Here is a 19,944-nt window from a genome sequence, read left to right as displayed (position 1 = left end):
CCGGCGCAGGCGCGGCGGGCGCGGGGGAGGCTCCGCCGCGTCCCGTGTGAGGGGTAGCCCGGCACAAAATGGCGGCGGGGGGGCGGGCGCTGCGCGCGGGGGGGGCCGGCCGGTGACCGCGCCGTCAGCCGCCGCCTCCCGAGCCAGCGGGACGGGGCCCTACGCGTTCAGGCCGCCGAAAGGTCGCGCTGACGGCGGGCGCCGCTTCCCGCCGTCTCTCCCTCGGCCCGGCGTAGCGCGGCCGCCGCTTCCCCGCCCCACCGCAGCGGAGGGCCCGGTCGCCGTCGTCTCCTCCTCCTCCTTCTTCTCCTCCTTCTTCTTCTTCTTCTCCTGAGGATCCGCCGCGTAGGCCCCGCCGGGCTGAGAGCGGAGCGGGGAGAGTCGCGCCGCCGCCGTCGCCGCCGCCGTCCGTGCGGCCCGGCTGGGCGAGCAGGGCGGGAAGATGGCGGCGGGCGGCGGAGGCGGCGGCCGGGCCTCCTCCTCCTCCTCCTCGGCCGCCGCCTCCTCGTCTTCGGCCGGCGCGCTGGAGGCCTCGCTCGACAGGAAGCTGCAGGCGGTAACCAACACGATGGAGTCCATCCAGGGCCTCTCCTCCTGGTGCCTGGAGAACAAGCGGCACCACAACACCATCGTCTACCACTGGATGAAGTGGCTGCGTCGCTGTGAGTGCGGGGCCCAGGCGGGCGGGGGGGGGGCGGGGAGGCGGGACGGGACACGACGACACCGGGACCCGACGACACCGGGACCCGAGGGCCCTGGAGCCAGGGAAGAGACCGGCAGCGGCGACCGTGGAGTCTGGGTGGGACGACACGGGAGCGACAGCCGGGCACCGTCCCTCCCGCTCGGGCAGGTGCTCGTCCGTGTGCCCGCGACCCCCCGTCCCGCTTCACCCCGTGCCTGTCACGGCCGGAGCCGAGGCTGTCGGCCGCCACTGGTTGCAGTTAGGGGTCCGCGGTGGGGAGGGGAGATGGGGGGCGGCGTGTGTGGCCGTGCTGGAGGGTTTGGACCCGACGTCGAGCAGGGAGCTGAAATCTGCTGCTGCTCTCCGAGCGCTCGGGGATCTGTCAGCCCTGCGCGGTCCCGGGGTTGCTCCTCAGCATCACCTCGTCGCCCTTAGCCAACCCCAAGCTGCGTGCCTGCACCTTCATCCCCTTGGATTCTGCTTGTGGTCCTCTAGGCTCTCCCTAAACGCTGCTTTGAGAGCCGGGGAGAGGGCGCAGGCAGCGATGCTGCCCGCGCTGCAGGGGCAGGGGCCTGCCGTGCTCCCTTCCCTGGGCACAGCAGCCTGTTGTGGGCAGTCGGAAGCGCTGGGGGCCAGGGTTTTGGTGACGCTGTGGTGACCCAGGGGTGGGAAACCTCGGGGGCTGTTGTGTGTAAACACGGTGGTGTTCCCTCTGCTGGTCTGCTGCCGCGGGAAGGTTTTGCCCTGCTGTCGTGGGAGCTTTGCAGGAAGGCCAAGGTGCTGTGCCCACCCCGGAGCCTAGCTTTGTGCTTAGGCTTTTGTGAACTTTGGGCTAGTTGCTGTCCTCTGTCAGGGTCCTTCTTGCAGGGTCCTCCCCCGATTCTGATGAGTGTTTTCTCCTGTCCATGCCCTGCATGATTAGAGTAAGGTAAGAGCTTGAGGGCTGCTCTCTGGTCCATACCCACCTGCTGGTGGGGAGAAGCTGGCCCTGGTCCATCTTGCCTTGCCGTTGTTTTCCACCTCTGCTGGAAACCCTCTGGCAGCCCTCTTCACCAGGAGGGTTCTGTGGGGCTGTTCTCCCTCTTCTCCTCCCTCTTGCCTTGCACACTCCCCCTCCAAACTAAATCCAGCTCCTGTCTGGCCTTGGGAGGTGAGAATGCCTCTGGACTTTGTGTCCTTTGTCACAGTTGCCATTCTGGCACCTCTTGAACCTCACTGTAGGTCAGGCTCAGCCCAAGGCAGCTGCTCCATCCCTGCCTGTGCCTTGGAACAGGTCCTCGCTTTGCCTGGCCACTGGCTCCTAGAGCAGGGACTCTTCTTCCCTGCCCTCCTGCCCCTTCTCCATGGCTGACACTCAGCTGAGCTTCCAGAGAAGCTGCTTTGGTACTGCCCCTACCTTCCCTTCTCCACAGGAGTTGTTTAGTTGCTCCCACCTGATGCTTTGTCCCTTCCTTGCCTGTCTGTGTCCATTCCTGGGCTGTCAGCTCCTGTGCCTGAGCTCTTGGTACCAGCCTGGACCTCTGGGTTTGTTTTGTCATGAGCCCTTCAGGGCTTTCCTGGTGCAGCCCTCACAAAGCTCCCCTCTCAATGCTTGTCTAAGTTCCTCCTTGCACATCTCCCCCAAGGTCCCACCTGTCCCAACCCCTGACAGTGGCCATGATGCTGCTGTACCCCAGCCCCTGCTGAGTTCATGACTTCCCACTTGAGTGGTGTTGGTTTTTCCCCCCCCTGCTTTTCCCTTCCTTTCCCCATTCTTTGCCTCCAAGACCTCACAGCTTCCACCCATGTGGTGGTGGTGTCCCCATGTGAGTGAAGCTGGACTTGTTGTGCACAGGCTGGTGGTGGTCCTGGGGCTGAGCAAGAGGCTGGGCTGGGTTCAGCTACGAAGCCTTGTGGATGTTTTCTCTCTGGTTTAAGCCAGGACAGGCCAAGAGCAGCCCTCAGGCAGCAGCAGCTGCATGCTGTGGTTAGAATCCCTTGCCCAAAGTGGATCTTGGACCCAAAGGTGTTGGATTTTGATTGTTTGGGGGTTGTGGGGTTTTTTAATAGAACCATAGAGTGGTTTGGGTTGGAAAAGACCACCCAAGGTCACCTGAGTCCAGCCATTGACCCAGGGCCACTAAAGTGACTCTGTGCCAAGGACAGGCTGAGGGGAGATGGCTTCAGCCTGGAAAAAGCTGGGCTGAGGTGAAACAGGAGGAAATTCTTCCCTCTGAGGGTGGTGAGACACTGGAGCAGGCTGCTCAGAGAAGCTTTGGTGGCTCCCAAGCTGGCAGTCAGGGTTGGATGGGGCCTGGGCTGGTGGAAGGTGTCCCTGCCCCCGGCCCGGGGCAAGCTGCTTGGCAGGAGGTGATCTTGAGGCTCCCTTCCCAGCTCGGCTCTGGGGTTTGTGTGCCTCACAAAAAGTGGTTTGAAATCACACATTGGGGGTGGACCATCCAGGCAGCTGAGTCTGAGGAGCTGCCAGCACTTAGTGGATATGTTGATAAACCTTGGCTAATTAGCAGGAGGTGTCTGAAGGGCTCTGGAGGTCTCTCTCCTACCTGCAGCCAGCTCCCTGGTAGCGCTGCCTGTCCCAGAGACCATTTTAAGCCCTCACAGCTTAAGCAAAGGGTCAGCTCTAGGTGGTGGCTTTTAGAAAGTGTGAGTAAGTGGTCCCTGAACCATTGAGTGAGTGATGGCTCTGAGTCAGGAACCCAAGGGGTGATGCTGGAGCTTGGGCAAGCAGAGCAGAGCCACGCTCTGGAGCTGCTCCCCGTCAGAAGCTGGTGCTGGTTTGTGTCTGAGCTCCTGCTGTGGGCGATGCTGCTCGCTCTGGCTGTGAGCTGCCCTTTCAGGATGCAGGCACAGGGGCTTTTTGGGGTCCTTTCCATGCCCAGCCCAGAGTCAGGGCTTGATGCTACCAAACCTTTTTGGTTTGGGAAGACCTGGAGACGTTTCCCAAGGGGATTTCCTCTCGAGCCTTCGCTCTTCGGCCTCGCCTCGGGGCGCTCCGTCGACGGGAGCGCCGCAAACCCTCCCAAGCCAGGCCCTTCAGGTGTTGTTCCCAAGAGCTGGCTGGTGGGACTGCTTCTGCTTGGTGAGTCTTGACCTTCCTCTCTGTCTTCAGCTGCCTTTCCTCATCGGCTGAACCTTTTCTACCTGGCCAACGACGTGATACAGAACTGCAAGAGGAAGAACGCCATCGTCTTCCGCGACACCTTCGCCGAGGTGCTCCCGGAGGCAGCCTCGCTGGTGAAGTAAGTGACAGAGCAGGGAGAGAGCCTGGCTGGCCCTCCAGGGTGGGAATTCACCTTCTGACAGCTCCAGGCTCTGCAGAAACCTCAGCAGAACTTAGGTTGGAGCGTTGGGCTTGAGCTTCTCCACGAGGGCTGTGCCCGGGGCTGGGGTGGAGAGGGTTCATTCACAGCGGGGTGGGGGGAGGTCATCCTGGGACGAGGGGAAGGGGCAGAGCTTGTGGTGTGCAGGCACCAGAGGCTTGTGCTGCTGCTGGGAGGGGACAGGGGGGAGACTCAGGGAAACCCTCCCAGCAGAGAGGGCTGTAAACAAGGAGGACATCTTTGTGGTCCACCACGAGGATGAGCGTTGCAGATGCCAGGCTGATCCCTCTGTGAGCTGCTGGCTGACTGCAGCGCTGCCAAAATAGTTCTGCTGAAGGCAGCCAGCTCTCACAGGGCAGCCTCTTCCAGTGTCTCCCCACCCTCACTGTGCAGAGCTGCCTTCTGATGTCCAACCTAAACCTCCCCTGCTCCAGTTTCAAACCTCTGCCCCTTGTGCTGTCACTCCAAGCCCTTCTGAACAGCCTCTGCTGTAGGGCTCCTTCTGATACTGAAATGTAGCCCTAGGGGTTCTCCCTGGAGCCTCCTCTTCTCCAGGCTGAACAGCCTGTCTTTGTATGAGAGCTTCTCCAGCCCTCTGATCATCTTTGTGAGCCTCCTCTGGACCTGCTCCAGCAGGTCCAAGGGTTCAGGTGGTCTTGGTGAAAGTCCCTCCTGACCCAAATGGTTCTGTGAAGCACCTTCCCTGCAAGGTGCTGCTGAAGGTTGTGGTGCAGCTGCTTTGCTCTGGGGTTTTGAGCTTGGCCATGGTGCCAGCTGCTACCCAGATCCCACAGGGAGCAGCTCTGCTTTCCAGTTAAGAGTTTGTGATCCTGAGCTGGAGTCCTCTGAGCAGTCATAGGTTAACAGAATGGTTGAGGTTGGAAGGGACCATAAAGTTCATCTAGTTCCAACCCCCTGCTATGGGCAGGGACACCTCACACCAGCCCAGGCTGCTCAAGGCCTTATCCAGCCTGGCCTTGAACACCTCCAGGGAGGGGGCAGCCACAGCCTTCCTGGGCAACCTGTGCCAGGCTCTCCCCACTCTCACTCTCCAGAATGTCTTCCTGATATTCAGTCTAACTCTACCCTCCTTGAGCTTCAATCCATTCCCTCTGGGGTTATCCATTCCAGAATCACAAGCAGGGGCAAAAGAAAAAGCCCACCAGCTGTGCTCTTCTCTTTTAGGGATCCATCTGTCTCCAAATCTATTGAAAGGATCTTCAAAATCTGGGAGGACAGAAATGTGTACCCTGAGGAGACCATTTTGGCCCTGAAAGAAGCTCTGAGTAAGTTGTTCACCCTTTGCATTTCTCCCCTTGCAAACCAACCTGGGTGGTGGCACAAAAATGTCCCTGGAGTCACTGAGTGAGAGGAGTTTTCACCTGCTTGTCTGTGCTTCCTGCCTTTACAGCCAGCCCAGGCTTTAAAGCAGTGAGCTGCTTTACCTGAGCCATCTGAATTCACAGCTGTTGTGCCTCTCCAAAGCCAGCTCTGCCTCCTTTCACATGAGCTGGAGTAGTTCCAGCTGAGAGTCAACAGAACACGAGGGGAAAAGTGCTCCTCCAAGGCCCTGAACAAGGTGCCTGGGTCAAGGCCTTGTGTCCCTGCCTCTTGGGGTCCATGGCTCTCTGCCTTTGAGTTCCACTTCAGCAATCAGTTGGTGGTGGAGTAGGAAAGAGGCTGGAAGCAAAACTGGAGGGGGAAAGGGTCCTTGAGTACCTTCTGAACTCTGCTTCAAAGCCCAAGCGGCCTGGGAGCAGCCAGAGGGAGCCCAGCCCAGCTGGGAGCCGATACTCAAATACTCCAAGGGAAGGAGTCCAGGGTTTTGCTTCACTTGGTCACACCACTGGGAGCTGAAGGTGCTTCAGGAGGTCCTCACAGGTGGCTCTTGAGAGGCAGGAGAGAGGCAAGGTCTGAGCTCCAGGCTGTGGCAGGTGGAAAGGCTTCAGCTGGGTGTTGCATGGGGAGCAGTGAGGTTCAGGTGTGTGTCCTGAAATGCCTGATTTGTGTCCCTTGGAAACCAACCCAAACCCCCCTTCCAGTCCCTCCTCAAGCAGATGCTTGAGGAGCTGAAAGGCTTGGCCTGGGGAGCCCTGCTGCAAGAGCTGAGTGGTGTGGGGTTCATTTCTGTTGTTGGCTTTGTGGGGTTTCTTTTCTCCCTCCTCCTCCCTTTGTGTTGTTCTCCTCATGACTGTGCTTTGTTTTGAACTCTCTCAGTGCTAAGGGCAAACAGAAACTTGATTTAAAACTGGAAGACCACCCAGCAGGTTGCTGCATTCCTGAGTAAACTTCAGGTTCTCTTGGGCATCCAGCAAGCTCACCACAGGAAGTTGGTCAAGGCATTTTAAAGCAAATTTCTGTTCACTCTTGACTGTCTGGCACCCAAAACAGAAAGGGGCAAAACCAAACCCCACCCCCAAACCCCCAAGCACACAAACCCAGAGGTTTCTTAAAAGGAATTTCCCTCCCCTTCATGCCAGACTGCCAAAAACAAAAGACACTGAAATGTTTTCCAGGTACCACTTTCAAAACTCAGAAGCAGCTGAAAGAAACTCTGAACAAACAACCGAATAAGCCGTGGAAGAAAGCACAAAGTAAGGAACCAATGATGGGAACTCTCTGACCTGGTGTGGAAAGGGCAGGAGAGAGGCTGGCCCCAGGCTGGCCACAGTGCCTGGAGAAATCAGCAGCCAGCAGCACACATCTTCCAGGCTTGGCTAAAGTCCTTCCAGGCTGGCTTGGCAAGGCCTTCCCAGCCTTCTAGAGCCCCTTCCAGGCTTGCTTGCAGAGCCCCTTCCAGCCTTGTCAAAAGCACTTCCAGGCTGGCTTGGCAAGGCCTTCCCAGCCTTCTAGAGCCCCTTCCAGGCTTGCTTGCAGAGCCCCTTCCAGCCTTGTCAAAAGCACTTCCAGGCTGGCTTGGCAAGGCCTTCCCAGCCTTCTGGAGCCCCTTCCAGGCTTGCTTGCAGAGCCCCTTCCAGCCTTGTCAAAAGCACTTCCAGGCTAGCTTGGCAAGGCCTTCCCAGCCTTCTAGAGCCCCTTCCAGGCTTGTCAAAGTCCTTCCAGGCTGGATTAGCAAGGCCTTCCCACCCTTATGGAGCCCCTTCCAGGCTTGTCAAAGCCCTTCCAGGCTGGCTTGGCAAGGCCTTCCCAGCCTTCTAGAGCCCCTTCCAGGCTGGCTTGCAGAGCCCCTTCCAGGCTTGTGAAAGTCCTTCCAGGCTGGCTTAACAAGACCTTTCCAGCCATGTAGAGCCCCTTCCAGGCTTGACAAAGTCCTTCCAGGCTGGATTAGCAAGGCCTTTCCACCCTTATAGAGCCCCTTCCAGGCTGGCTTGCAGAGCCCCTTCCAGGCTGGCTTGCAGAGCCCCTTCCAGGCTGGCTTGCAGAGCCCCTTCCAGGCTGGCTTGCAGAGCCCCTTCCAGGCTGGCTTGGCAAGGCCTTTCCAGCCTTGTAGAGCCCCTTCCAGGCATGTCAAAGCCCTTCCAGGCTGGCTTGTCAAAGCCTTTCCAGCCTTGCAGAGCCCCTTCCAGGCTTGTCAAAGCCTTTCCAGCCTTGCAGAGCCCCTTCCAGGCTTGTCAAAGCCTTTCCAGCCTTGCAGAGCCCCTTCCAGGCTTGTCAAAGCCCTTCCAGGCTAAAACTGTAAAGCACCAAGGAGTTGTGGCTCAAGAGCCACTTTTTAAAGCAATGAAGTGGAAAAAAAAAAACCCCAAACAACTAAATATGAGCAAGGAGGTTGTGGAGAGTAGAGGAAAGAGCTGGTGGCACCTCTTGGAATTGGCCTTAGGCTGGTGAGAGCTGGAGAGAAGACACAGACACAGGTGCTGTGGCAGCACCTTTGTGCTCAGGAACACAGCAGCAGCAGCAACCCAGGTGCTAAGAGCAAAGCAAACTGGAAGCTGGCAGTGCAGATAAAGAACTTTGGCATCTGAGAGCAGAGCCTTAGCAGGAAACACCTTTGTCATGTCCAGATCTGCCTGATGTCCTCACACCCTAAAGCCTTGAGTGGTCTCTAAAGCCAGGTGGTGGAAAAACCTTAGGTGTGAGATGTGCTCAGGAGTGCTGAGTCCAGGTGATGGACAAAAGGGTTTGGAGGCTTTTGTTGCTTGGCTTAGCAGCAGGAGCTGCTCTCCCAAACACAAACAGGTTGTGCTCAGCATGGCTGAAGGGGCTTGGGTGGTTCACTTAGCAAATGCTCTCCTAGAAGGGGTTGGCTTGGCTTGGAGAAGCCCTTTAAGCTCATCCAGTCCAACTCTTCTCTGACTTCACCAAGGCTGGGGCTCAGCCATGGCCCTCAGCACCACAGCTCTGTGGCTTTGAGACCCCTCGAGGGATGGGGATTCAGCCACCTCCCTGGGTAGCCTGTTCCAGGCTTTGAGAAGCCTTTCAGTCAAGAAGTTTCTTCTCATGTCCAGCCTCAACCTCCCCTGGGGCAACTTGAGGCCATTTCCTCTCCTGTCACTTATTCCTTGGGAGAAGAGCCCAACCCCAGCTGGCTCCAGCCTCATTTCAGGGAGCTGTAGAGAGCCAGAAGGTCTCCCCTCAGGCTTCTTTGCTCCTGCCCTGTCCCCAGCCCAATGGATTTAGTATCTCTTGACAGTGGGATCCATTCCCCCACCTCTCTGAGCTGCCTACCAGAGCAGATGTGTGAGAGTTTAAGGCTGAGAGTGTGGTTAAGCCTGGGAAGGACCAGAGGGGAGACCCCATCCAAAGGGAGCTGTGGGCTGGGTCAGCTCTCAGGAAGTCTCCTCCTAGAGAGGTGTTAGCTGCTGGGGTAAAGCTGTTAGATGGAGCCTTGCAGGGCCTGGCCTGCCCTGTGGAGCACAGCACATTCCTGCAGCCCTCACTGAAGGCAGGAGGATCATCTGGGGGGGGTGGGGGATGGGGGTTGTGACCACCTCCCACCCAGCTAACAGCCAGAGCACTGAGGCACAGCTCTGTGAAGGGGGAAGTGTCAGGAGTGACAGCAGCCCTGCAAGTCTTCTGTTGGGTTAGGCTAAGTAGTTGTTACCAGAAATGCTCTTTTGTGACTTCTCTGCAGCCAGGGTTGGGTCCCTCAGGGTCCTGATCATTTGTCTTCTGTCTTCATTCCAACAGCATCCACGAACCCAAAAGCTGCTCTGAAGTCCAAGATTGTTGCTGAATTCAGAGTAAGTCCTGGAGTCCTTAGAGGATTGGAGGAGCCCTCAGAGAGCTCCAACCTCCCCACCCCACCAAGGGCAGGGACACCTCTCAGCTAGACTCAGCTGCTCAAGGCCTCATCCAACCTGGCCTTGGACAGCCCCAGGGAGGAGGCAGCCAACCTGCCTGGGCAGCCTGTTCCAGAGTCTCACCACCCTGACACTGAAGAACTTCTCCCTTAGCTCCACTCTAACCCTGCTCTGCCTCAGCTTCAAACCCTTCCCCCTTGGCCTGTCTCTAGACTCCCTCATGAAAAATCCCTCTGCAGCCTTCCTGTAGGATCCCTTCAGGGGTTGGAAGCAGCTCTAAGGTCCCCCCAGAGTCCTCCCTTCTCCACACTGACCAACCCCAGCTCCCTCAGCTTGGCCTCAGCAGAGGTGCTGCAGCCCTTGGCTCACCCTTGCAGTTTCCCCTGGACTTGCTCCAGGTCTGCAAGTGGAAGCATCCAACCTTCTACCCAATACCTCCATGACCACTAAACTGTGTCCCCAGGGGCCACATCTCCTTTGTTTCACTCAGTAGAAGACATTTGTTACTCTGAGGGTGGTGAGAGCCTGTCCCAGGCTGCCCAGGGAGGTGGTAGAAGCCCTGTGACCGTTTGAGGTCACCTCCCACAAGCCCCATCCCTGGAACCATTCCAGCTCAGGCTGGCTGGGGCTCTGAGCAACCTGCTCTGGCTGGGGATGTCCCTGCTGACTGCAGGGGCTTGGGTTGGCTGAGCTCTGAAGGTCCCTTCAACCCAAACCCTGATTTCCTGTGCACTGCAGCCCTGCCCTTGCCTGAGCCCACTGCTCTGTTCACCTTGGGGGTTAAAAACCAATCCAGAGGGCTTCCCTTCTGCTCTCCTCTTCGCCCTCAGCTTGCTTTGGCCATTAACTCTTCCAGGGAATGTGCTGAGGATGCTTTTCCTGTGTGGTTTGTTTTGCAGCCCCAGTCTCTGATTGATGAGTTGCTGTTGTACAAACGCTCAGAGGATCAGATTGAGCTGAAAGAGAAGCAGCTCTCCACCATGAGGGTGGATGTGTGCAGCACAGAAACACTGAAATGCCTCAAAGGTAAAGACATCCCAAAGCCCAACCTGCTCAAAGGAGGGTGGCAGTAGGAAGTTTCAGGAGCTCCTGGGTCTCAGGCTCTGCCTGTGAAAGCCAGCATGTCACAGTGTGGTTAAGAACCACCCAGCAGGAGCCTGCAAGCTCCAAATGTTCATCTGACTCTTCAGTCTCCAAATGTTAATTTGAACCTCCTCATGGAGATCATCCCCTCCAGCCCCCCTGCTCCAGCAGGGCACCCACAGCAGCTTGCCCAGGAGCACAATAGCCAGGGAGGGGCTGGAAGCTCTCCAGACAAAGAGACTCCACAACCTCTCTGGGCAGCCTGCTCCAGGCCTCCAGCACCCTCACACCAAACAACTTTCTCCTCCTGCTCAGCTCCAACCTCTTGGGGTGCAGTTTGTGCTCCTTGCCCTGTCCCTGGGCACCACTGAGCAGAGTCTGGCCCCAGCCTCTTGCCCCCCACAGCCCCTTTAGCTCTTGCTGAGCTTTGATCAGATCTTCTCTGGGGCTGCTTTTCTCCAGGCTCTCAGCCCCAGGCCTCTCAGCCTTTGCTCCTCCCAGAGCTGCTCCAGGCCCCTTCAGCATCTTCCCAGCCTCCCCTGGACTCACTCCAGTAGCTCCCAGGCCCTCTGCAGCTGAGAAGCTCAGAACTGGCCCCAGCACTCCAGATGAGGCCTCCCCAGGGCAGAGCAGAGGGGCAGGAGAACCTCCCTTGGCCTCCCTGAATGCCTCCAGCAGACCACTGGGGCCACAATTCCATCTTCAGAGGAAGTGGAATTGTGCTGAGGAATCCAGGAGTGCAGCCTTGGGAAATGGGTGTGGGCAGTGAGGGTAACTCACAGATGGCAACCCCCAAGGCCTTAGGAACTCTTGGAACCTGGAACTTGCCCCTTGGTGCTGCTGGGGGTGGGGAGGGGGCTTGCTGCTGGAGCTGGTTTCCCACTGGGCAGCTTCCTGACCTGTGCTGTTAAAATCTCCTTGCAGACAAAACAGGAGGCAAGAAGTTCTCCAAGGAGTTTGAGGAAGCCAGTTCAAAGCTGGAGGAGTTTGTGAATGGCTTGGACAAGCAAGTGAAGAATGGGCCCTCACTCACAGAGGCTCTGGAGAATGCTGGCATCTTCTATGAGGCACAGTACAAGGAGGTCAAGGTGGTAGCAAATGTGAGTACCCTTGTCCTAGGTGCATGAGAACTGGAGGGAAACAAAGAAAGCATTCAGCCCCAGCACCCAAGAGAGTCCAGGCCCCAAAGCAGCAGCAGCCTGCTTGGCAGAGAGCAGAGTGAGAACAGTTTGGAGTCGCTGGGAGAAGGTCTAGCTTCCCCTTCCTTTGTGTGCAAGGCACCCTGGAAGGCTGAGCTCCTAACTGCAGAGGCCTCACAGGGTGCAGATGAGGTATCACAGTCTCACCAAGGTTGGAAGAGACCTCAAAGATCATCGAGTCCAAGCTGGCACCACAGACCTCATGACCAAACCATGGCACCAAGTGCCACATCCAATCCCCTCTTGAACACCTCCAGGGATGGGGACTCCACCACCTCCCTGGGCAGCACATCCCAATGGCTAACAGCTCCCTCTGGGAAGAAATTTCTCCTCACCTCCAGCCTAAACTTCCTCTGGCACAGCTTGAGACTCTGTCCTCTTGTTCTGGTGCTGGTTGCTAGAGAGAAGAGACCCTTCCTGGCTACAACCTCCCTTCAGGTAGTTGTAGAGGGCAATGAGGTCTCCCCTGAGCCTCCTCCAGGCTAAGCAACCCCAGCTCCCTCAGCCTCTCCTCACAGGGCTGTGCTCAAGGCCTCTCCCCAGCCTTGTTGCCCTTCTCTGGACACCTTCAAGTCTCTCAATGTCCTTCCTAAACTGAGGGGCCCAGAACTGGACACAGGACTCAAGGTGTGGCCTAACCAATGCTGAGTCCAGGGGCACAATGACCTCCCTGCTCCTGCTGGCCACACTATTCCTAATGCAGGCCAGGATGCCCTTGGCACACTGCTGGCTCATGTTTAGGCAGCTGTCAATCAGCACCCCCAGGTCCCTCTCTGTTTGGCAGCTCTCAGCCACTCTGCCCCCAGCCTGTAGCTCTGCCTGGGGTTGTTGTGGCCAAAGTGCAGCCCCTGGCACTTGGACTTGTTGGATGCCATCCTGTTGGGCTCTGCCCAGCCTGGCAAGGTCCCTCTGCAGAGCCCTTCTGCCCTCTAACTGCCCAACCTCTGCTCCCAGCTTGGTGTCAGCTGCAAATGTGCTGCTGACTGATTCCATCCCCTCCTCCAGATCCTCAGTGAAGATGTTAAAGAGGCTGGGGCCCAGCACTGATCCCTGGGGGATGCCACTGGTGCCTGGTTGCCAGCTGGCTGTGGCTCCATGCACCACCACTCTCTGGGCTCAGCCTCCAGCCAGTTCCTAACCCAGCTCAGAGAGCTGCTGCCCCAGCCAGGGGCTGACAGCTTGGCCAGCAGTTTGCTGTGGGGGATGGTGGCAAAGGCCTTGCTGAAGTCCAGGCAGACCACATCCAGCAGGCAGGATAGAAGGAGATCAGGTTGGAGAGGCAGGACCTGCAAATGATCAGGAGTGCAGAGGAAGCTTCTTCAGGGAGGTGCCTGAGGCACCCTCTGCTCCTGGCAGAGCCGCTCAGCCCCATGCCTTTGCCTTCCAGGCCTATAAGACGTTTGCTAACCGAGTGAGCAACCTGAAGAAGAAGCTGGACCAGCTGAAGGCCACCCTTCCTGACCCAGAGGAGTCTCCTGTCCCTTCCCCCAGCATGGATGCCCCATCCCCGACGGGCTCCGAGTCCCCGTTCCAGGGGATGGGGGAGGAGGAGGCCTCGCGGTCTCCGGCGGGGGCAGGCCGCAAGCCAGGCTCTCCGGAGGCCGTGACGGACAACCGGGATGTGGAGGACATGGAGCTCTCTGATGTGGAGGATGACAGCTCCAAAATCATTGGTAGGTGCTGTGGGGGGCAGCAGGGTGGAAGGGACATGGAGGGGACAGGGCCCCTTTCCAGCCGTGCTTGGGCTGCGGTCATGTCGGGCTGGGAACTGGCGCTGCCGTTGGCCTTCCACACGCTCATGGAATGGGTTGGGTTGGAAGGGGCTTCAAAGATGATCCAGTTCCAACCCCCTGCCATGCCCAGGGACACCTCCCACCAGCCCAGGCTGCTCAAGGCCTCAACCACCTGCAGGGGAGGGGGCAGCCACAGCCTCCCTGAGCAGCCTGTTTCAGGGTCTCCCCACTCTCACCGTCAAGAATTTCTTTCCCCTCTCCAGTCTCAGTCTCCTCTCTCCCAGCTCAAAGCCATTGTCCCTCATCCTGTCACTCCCAGCCCTTGTCAAAAGTCTCTCCACAGCTCTGCTGTAGCCCACTCAGGCACTGGAAGGCTGCTCTGAGGTCTCCCTGGAGCCTTCTCCAGGCTGAAGAGCCCCAGCCCCCTCAGCCTGTCCACATAGGGGAAGTTCTTCAGCCTCTGATCATCTTTGTGGCCTCCTCTGGACCCTCTCCAACAGTTCCATGTCTTTGGTGGGGGTCAGGCAGCAGAACTGGAAGCAGTGCTGCAGGTGTGGTCTCAGCAGAGCCGAGGGACAGAATCCCCTCCCTGGTCACACTGCTTTTGATGGAGCCCAGGACATGGTTGCCTTCTGGGCTGCACACAACCATTGCCAGCTCATCTTTTGATCTTCTGCCCTGAAAACAGCAGGAACATCCCAATGTGACCATGGTGGTTGCCATCTGCCAGAGTGCTGCTCAGGCTGTGGGGATCAGACAGGCCAGGGGATGAGGATCCTGCTGAAATCCTGCAGCCAAAGCCATTCTTGACTGACAGTGCTGCTCTCGTTCTCTCTTGATGCAGTGGAAGAGAGGAAGGAGAAGCAGACAGCACCAGCTGCAGTGCCCACCAAGGCTGAAAGTGTCCCCAAAGTGGTTCCTTCAAGCACAGCAGCTGGCACCACCTCAGTGACAGTGACGATGCCTGCCCCGACCCCTGCAACCCCTCCGGCTCCGAAGGCAGCAGGCACGGTGCCCATCCCTCCCTCACCAGCACTGGCCTTGCCCAACCTGGCCAATGTGGACCTGGCCAAGATCAGTTCCATCCTCAGCAGTTTAACTTCTGTAATGAAGAACACAGGTGAGTGCTGAGGCTCTCCCCAGCCCTGGGGCTAACCCCTTGAGTTCTGGTTTGTAACCTCTTAAAGCTTGAATTGTCTCAAAATAAAGATGAATGAGTTCATGCTTAAGTCCTCGAATCCCAGCATGGTGGGGTGGGAAGGGACCCCTGCACATCATCTCCCCCAGCCCCCCTGCTCCAGCAGGGCACCCACAGCAGGTTGCCCAGGAGCACAATAGCCAGGGAGGGGCTGGAAGCTCTCTAGACAAGGAGACTCCACAGCCTCTCTGGGCAGCCTGCTCCAGGCTTCCAGCAGCCTCATACCAAACAACTTTCTCCTCCTGCTCAGCTCCAACCTCCTGGGGTGCAGTTTGTGCCCCTTGCCCTTTGTCTTGTCCCTGGGCACCACTGAGCAGAGTCTGGCCCCAGCCTCTTGCCCCCCAGCCTTTAGCTCTTGCTGAGCATTGCTCCGATCCCCTCTGGGGCTGCTCTCAGCCCCAGGGCTTCTCAGCCTTTGCTCCTCACAGAGCTGCTCCAGGCCCCTCAGCAGCTTCCCAGCCTCCCCTGGACTCGCTCCAGTAGCTCCCAGTCTCTCTACCACTGGGTAGCCCAGCACTGGCCCCAGCACTCCAGACGAGGCCTCCCCAGGGCAGAGCAGAGGGGCAGAAGATCCTTGCCCTGCTGGCCACAATCTTCTGAATGCCTCTTGGCCACCAGGGCACCTTGCTGGCTCATGGGCAGCTTGTTGCCCCCCAGCACTCCCAGGTCCTCTGCAGAGCTGCTTCCCAGACAGTCACCCCCTCACCTGTCCTCCTGGGGAGGTTGTTCCTCCCCAGGAGCAGAACCCTCCACTTGTCCTGGTTGATCTTCATGAAGTTCCTCACCCTTAGCTCTCAGCCTAGCCAGGCCTCTGCATGGATAAGTTGCTGCTTCAGAGATGTGGCTCAGTCTCTGCTGGCTTCATGAGCCTCTCCTCTCTCGCCCTCTGGAGCTCTGCCTGTGTTGTGTCTGGAGCCTGATGACACAACCTACGTGAGCGGTGTCTGCTTCCATCCTAGGTGTCAGCCCTGCCTCCAGACCTTCTCCAGGAACCCCAACAAGTCCCACAGCTCTTACAAGTGGCCTGAAGACTCCCATCATGGGGACTCCATCTGCTCCTTCAAATCCCTTGGCAAATATTCTCTCCAAGGTGGAAATAACTCCTGAGAGTATTTTGTCTGCGCTCTCCAAAACCCAGACTCAGACTGCACCAGCACTGCAAGGTACTGGGGTGGGCTTTGAGGCAACCCTTGTCCACTTCTGTGTCCAGGTCTGGGCTCCTCAGCTTAAGAAGGACATTGAGACACCTCAAAGGTGTCCAGAGAGGGGCAACAAGGCTGGGGAGGGGTCTGGAACACAGCCCTGTGAGGAGAGGCTGAGGGAGCTGGGGTTGCTTAGCCTGCAGAAGAGGAGGCTCAGGGGAGACCTCATTGCTCTCCACAATTCCCTGAAGGGAGGTTGTAGCCAGGTGGGGGTTGGGCTCCCAGGTACCCAGCACCAGAACAAGAGGACACAGCCTCAAGCTGCACCAGGGGAAGTTTAGTTTGGGGGTGAGGAGAAAGCTCTTCCCAGCAAGAGGAATTGGCCCTTGGGATGTGCTGCCCAGGGAGGTGGTGGAGTCCCCATCCCTGGAGGTGTTCAAAGGCAGCTTGGATGTGGCACTTGGAGCCATGGTTTGGCTGTCAGGAGGTGTTTGGTGTTAGGTTGGACTTGATGACCTCTGAGGTCTTTTGCAGCCTGATTGATTCTGTGATGATTTAACTGGGGATTTGGTGGCAGTGGCCACGCTGAGACCTGCTGCTGAGCTTATCCTGATCCCCAAAGGAAGGGAGAAAAACTCATTTGGAGTTTCTTTCACCTCTGGCAAGTGAAGATTCAGAGACTGAGATGGTTAGGAAGAAATTCTTTCGAGTGAGGGTGGGAAGACCCTGGAGCAGGCTGCCCAGGGAGGTTGAGGATGCCTCCTCCCTAGAGGTGTTGAAGGCCAGGTTGGGTGAGACCTTGAGCAGCCTGGGCTGGTGGGAGGTGTCCCTGCCCATGGCATGGGGTTGGAGCTGGGTGACCTTCAAAGTGCCTTCCACCCCAACCCATTTGAGGATTCTGTGGCCAGCCTGAGCCTCTGGTGAAAGCTTGCACCTGGCTGGGCGCTGACCTCAACCTTCACCCTGCCAAACCCAATTGTCTTCCCGGGTAAAACACCACATAAGGAGCAAAACCTGTGGGGCAGCGACCCACGGGAGATGCCTCCTGCCCCACTTTGGGTTGCCTCTTCTCTTAAGCTGAGTGCCTGAGCCCAGCACTGTTTGTTCCAGGTCTGTCATCCCTGCTGCAGAGCGTGGCTGGAAACAGCGTTCAGTCGAGCGACGCCGCGCCGCAGAGCACTTCGGCCTCGCCAGCCAACACGACCGTCCCTTGCCTGAAGGGCAGGAGTGTTCCTCCCAATCCTCAGTCCTTCATTTCCAAAGGTTTTGGTTACTCTCCAAACTCATCTGCTGCTGAGGTCTCCTCCACTTCAGTTAATAAGGCTTCTGTTGGACACGCCCCAGGGCTGCCGAGCTCGGGTTTTAAGCCGCCGGCCAACTCCCTGGGCTTCCCCAGCTCCCACCCTCCCAGCCCTTCGTCCCTGCTGCCAACGGAAACCTCCTTGGCTCAGTCCTCTGAGATTTCAAAAGCAAAGCTGGAATCTGAACCCCCTTCTCCCAGCCTGGAGATGAAGATCCACAACTTCCTGAAGGGAAACCCCGGGTTCAGCGGCCTGAACCTGAATATCCCCATCCTCAGCAGCTTAGGGTCCAGCATCGCAACAGAGAGTCACTCATCCGACTTCCAGCGTGCTCCCACCAGCACCTCCCTGGACAACGTGGACGGGACGCCGGTGCGGGACGAGCGGAGCGGGACGCCCACCCAGGACGAGATGATGGACAAACCCTCCTCCAGCAACGTCGACACCATCTCCCTGCTCTCCAAAATCATGAGCCCTGGCTCCTCGACTCCCAGCAGCACCAGGTCGCCCCTGCAGAGCCGGGACGACGGATATTCCCAAGAGCTTCCCAACTCCGTGCACGCCTACCGGCCCTTCGGCCTGGGCAGAGAGTCTCCAGCCGGCCTCTACAAGCAGCCTGCAGACAGCATGGAGATGCCCTCGTCGCTGGGGATGGACTCCTCCCAGGAGAAGTTTTACCCTGACACCTCCTTCCAGGAGGACGAGGACTACCGCGACTTCGACTACTCCGGCCCGCCGCCCTCGGCCATGCTGAACCTGGAGAAGAAGCCAACCAAGTCCATCCTGAAACCCAGCAAGCTCTCCGACGCCGCCGAGTACCAGCCGGTGCTGTCCAGCTACGGCCAGAGGTCGCAGGAGTTCGGGGTGAAGTCCTCCTTCCCCCAGGCCATGAGGTCCATCCTGGAGCAGAGCGAGAGCTGCGACCCGCTGGCGGCGTCCCCCGGCATGTACGGCAGCTACGGCCTGAGGGGCAGCGACTCCACCTCGGACGGCTCCCCCTCGCCCAGCAAGAGCGAGGTGTTCTTCACCCCAGACTCCAACCACAACAACCTGAGCAAGTCCGGGGTGCACTCTGGCCTCTCGCAGAAGCAGTACCCAGACTCCCCCCACGCGCTCCCCCACCGCTCGCTTTTCTCTTCTCAGAACGCCCTCTCCAGCCCCGCGGGCCGAGCGCCGGCGGCCGGCGTGGAGAAGTCCTTGGCTGCCTCCATCTCTGCCACCTCCACCATCGAGTTCAAGAACATGCTCAAAAACGCCTCCCGGAAGCCCTCTGAGGAGAAACATTTCGGCCCCCTGTCCAAGAGCAGCTCTGGAGACGGGGTGAGCTTGCCCGGGGCTTCCAAGGGCGAGCCGGAGGAGCACTACCGCATCGAGACCCGCGTCTCCTCCTCCTGCCTGGACCTGCCCGACAGCACGGAGGAGAAGGGGGCTCCCATCGAGACCCTGGGCTACCACAACGCCTCCAGCCGCGGCATGCCCGGGGAGCCCATCCAGACTGTGGAGTCCATCCGGGTGCTGGGCAAAGGGAACAGAGGACACGGGCGAGAGGCGAGCCGCGCGGCCACGGGCTGGTTCGAGATGGGCAGCGGCGGAGGTGCCTTCGACAACGGCCCCGCGGCCACGGCGGAGCTGCCGGGCATGGGGGGGTTCCCAGCGCCCTACAAGGAGCACGTGGCCCCCTTCCAGGAGAGCGTCAACAACTTCCGCACCAACAGCTTCAGCCCCGCCTTCGAGCACCACCTGCCGCCGCCCCTCGCGCCGCCCCCCATCGAGCACCCCGCTCCCTTCTCCCGGGAGCCGGTGGGGCCTCCCGCCGGGCCTCCCCCTCCCCCCGCCAAGGACCACGGCAGCCTCTTCCCGAGGGATCACTCGGTGCCCCCTCCCCGCATGCCGTCGGTGGATCACACCAACCCTTTCTCGAAGGAAACCTCTGCTCCCCTCTCCCTGCCCCTCGGCGTCCCCCCTCCTCCTTCTGTGGAGCACGCCGGGGTCCCCTTCCCCACGCCCCCGCCGCCCCCTGTCCCTGGGGAGCACGCCGGGGTCCCCTTCCCTGCCCAACCGCCGCCAAGCGGGGACCACAGCGCCGCTGGCCCCCCCTTCCCCGCGCCCCCCCCCCTGGCGGTGGACCACCAAGGGACGATGAAAGAGCATTTCCCCGTGCACCCTGCCCCCCGGGAGCCCTCGGCGCAGCCCCAGCAGCGGGACCACGCCGCGGCCCCCCTGTCCCGCTCCCGCGAGACCGTGGGGCTCACTCCCCTGCCCAGGGAGCAGCTGGGGGCCGCCCATTCCATGGGCCCCCCGGCTCACAGGGACGGCCGCGGGGGTGGGGCGGTGCTGGTCAGGACCCCCCGCGCTGACTTCAGGCCGCGGGAGCCTTTTGTTAGCAGAGACCCCTTCCATAGCCTGAAGCGGCCCCGGCCACCCTTTGGCAGGGGGGGGGCTCCTTTCTTTGCCCCCAAACGCCCCTTCTTCCCCCCCAGGTACTGAAGCTCCTGAGCTAGCTGCAGCTGGAGCAGCAGAGTTGCTATTTTTTTTTTCACTTGGATTTCCCCTGATTTTTCTTTTCTTCTTTTGTTTTTTCCTTCCCCCTCTCCCCCCTCCCCCCCTCCCCCAAAATAACCTTCTCCTAAATTAAACATTTCTCTCTCTTTTTTGCCCCCCCCCCCCTTTTTTTTTTCCCCCTTTCTTTTCTGTTGTTTTTTGGTGTTTTTTTTTTCCCCCTCACCAAGAGAATTGAAACAAAAAAAAAAACAAAACACAAAACAAACAAAGCAAAACCGACGAGGAGAAATTAACGAAGCAAGAACTGCAAACAACCCAAACGTTTTAACTCTCAAGAAAGAAATCCCCAACGCCACCACCCTGCCTCCACCCCGGAAAGCTGACCACACCCCCCACCCACCCCCCTCCTCCCCTCTCAGGACGATCATTTTTAAGTCCATCACCGACAGGCTGCTTTAGGGAGGGGCGAAGGGGCCAGAAGTGGCAGAGACATCCCCTCCTCCGCCCCCTCCCCCTCCCCGTGCCTTCCTCAATGCTTTTCCCCCCTCCAGGTGGCCAAAAAAAAAAGCCTCCCCAAACA

The 19,944-nt window shown here is 58.9% G+C and overlaps 1 protein-coding gene across 2 annotated transcripts; it reads left to right on the top strand.

The window, feature by feature from the left end:
• The first annotated feature begins 312 nt into the window (after positions 1–312).
• RPRD2 (regulation of nuclear pre-mRNA domain containing 2) lies at positions 313–19,407 on the top strand. Of its 2 annotated transcripts, XM_054177599.1 has the most exons (11): positions 313–662; positions 3,792–3,921; positions 5,188–5,288; positions 6,519–6,596; positions 9,094–9,146; positions 10,106–10,232; positions 11,214–11,389; positions 12,876–13,161; positions 14,066–14,341; positions 15,379–15,582; positions 16,672–19,407. In XM_054177599.1, the coding sequence occupies exons 1-11, from the start codon at positions 443–445 to the stop codon at positions 19,347–19,349; spliced, it is 4,329 nt and encodes a 1,442-aa protein (XP_054033574.1). In that variant the 5' UTR covers positions 313–442; the 3' UTR covers positions 19,350–19,407. The 2 variants fall into 2 exon arrangements, with proteins under 2 accessions (XP_054033574.1, XP_054033575.1); XM_054177600.1 differs by lacking the exon at positions 6,519–6,596.
• The last annotated feature ends 537 nt before the right edge of the window (positions 19,408–19,944 follow it).

Source organism: Dryobates pubescens, chromosome 41 (assembly GCF_014839835.1).
Source record: "Dryobates pubescens isolate bDryPub1 chromosome 41, bDryPub1.pri, whole genome shotgun sequence".
In the NCBI taxonomy this organism is placed as follows: Eukaryota; Metazoa; Chordata; class Aves; order Piciformes; family Picidae; genus Dryobates; species Dryobates pubescens.
The sequence above is the reverse complement of the archived record's forward strand: the minus strand, read 5'-3'. Positions and strand labels throughout refer to the sequence as shown.

Coding starts and splice junctions, on each gene's coding strand:
- RPRD2 (XM_054177599.1), top strand. CDS start 443: ATGGCGGCGGGCGGCGGAGGCGGCGGCCGGGCCTCCTCCTCCTCCTCC. Junction 3,922..5,187: donor GAGGCAGCCTCGCTGGTGAA/GTAAGTGACAGA, acceptor CTTCTCTTTTAG/GGATCCATCTGTCTCCAAAT. Junction 13,162..14,065: donor TGACAGCTCCAAAATCATTG/GTAGGTGCTGTG, acceptor CTCTTGATGCAG/TGGAAGAGAGGAAGGAGAAG.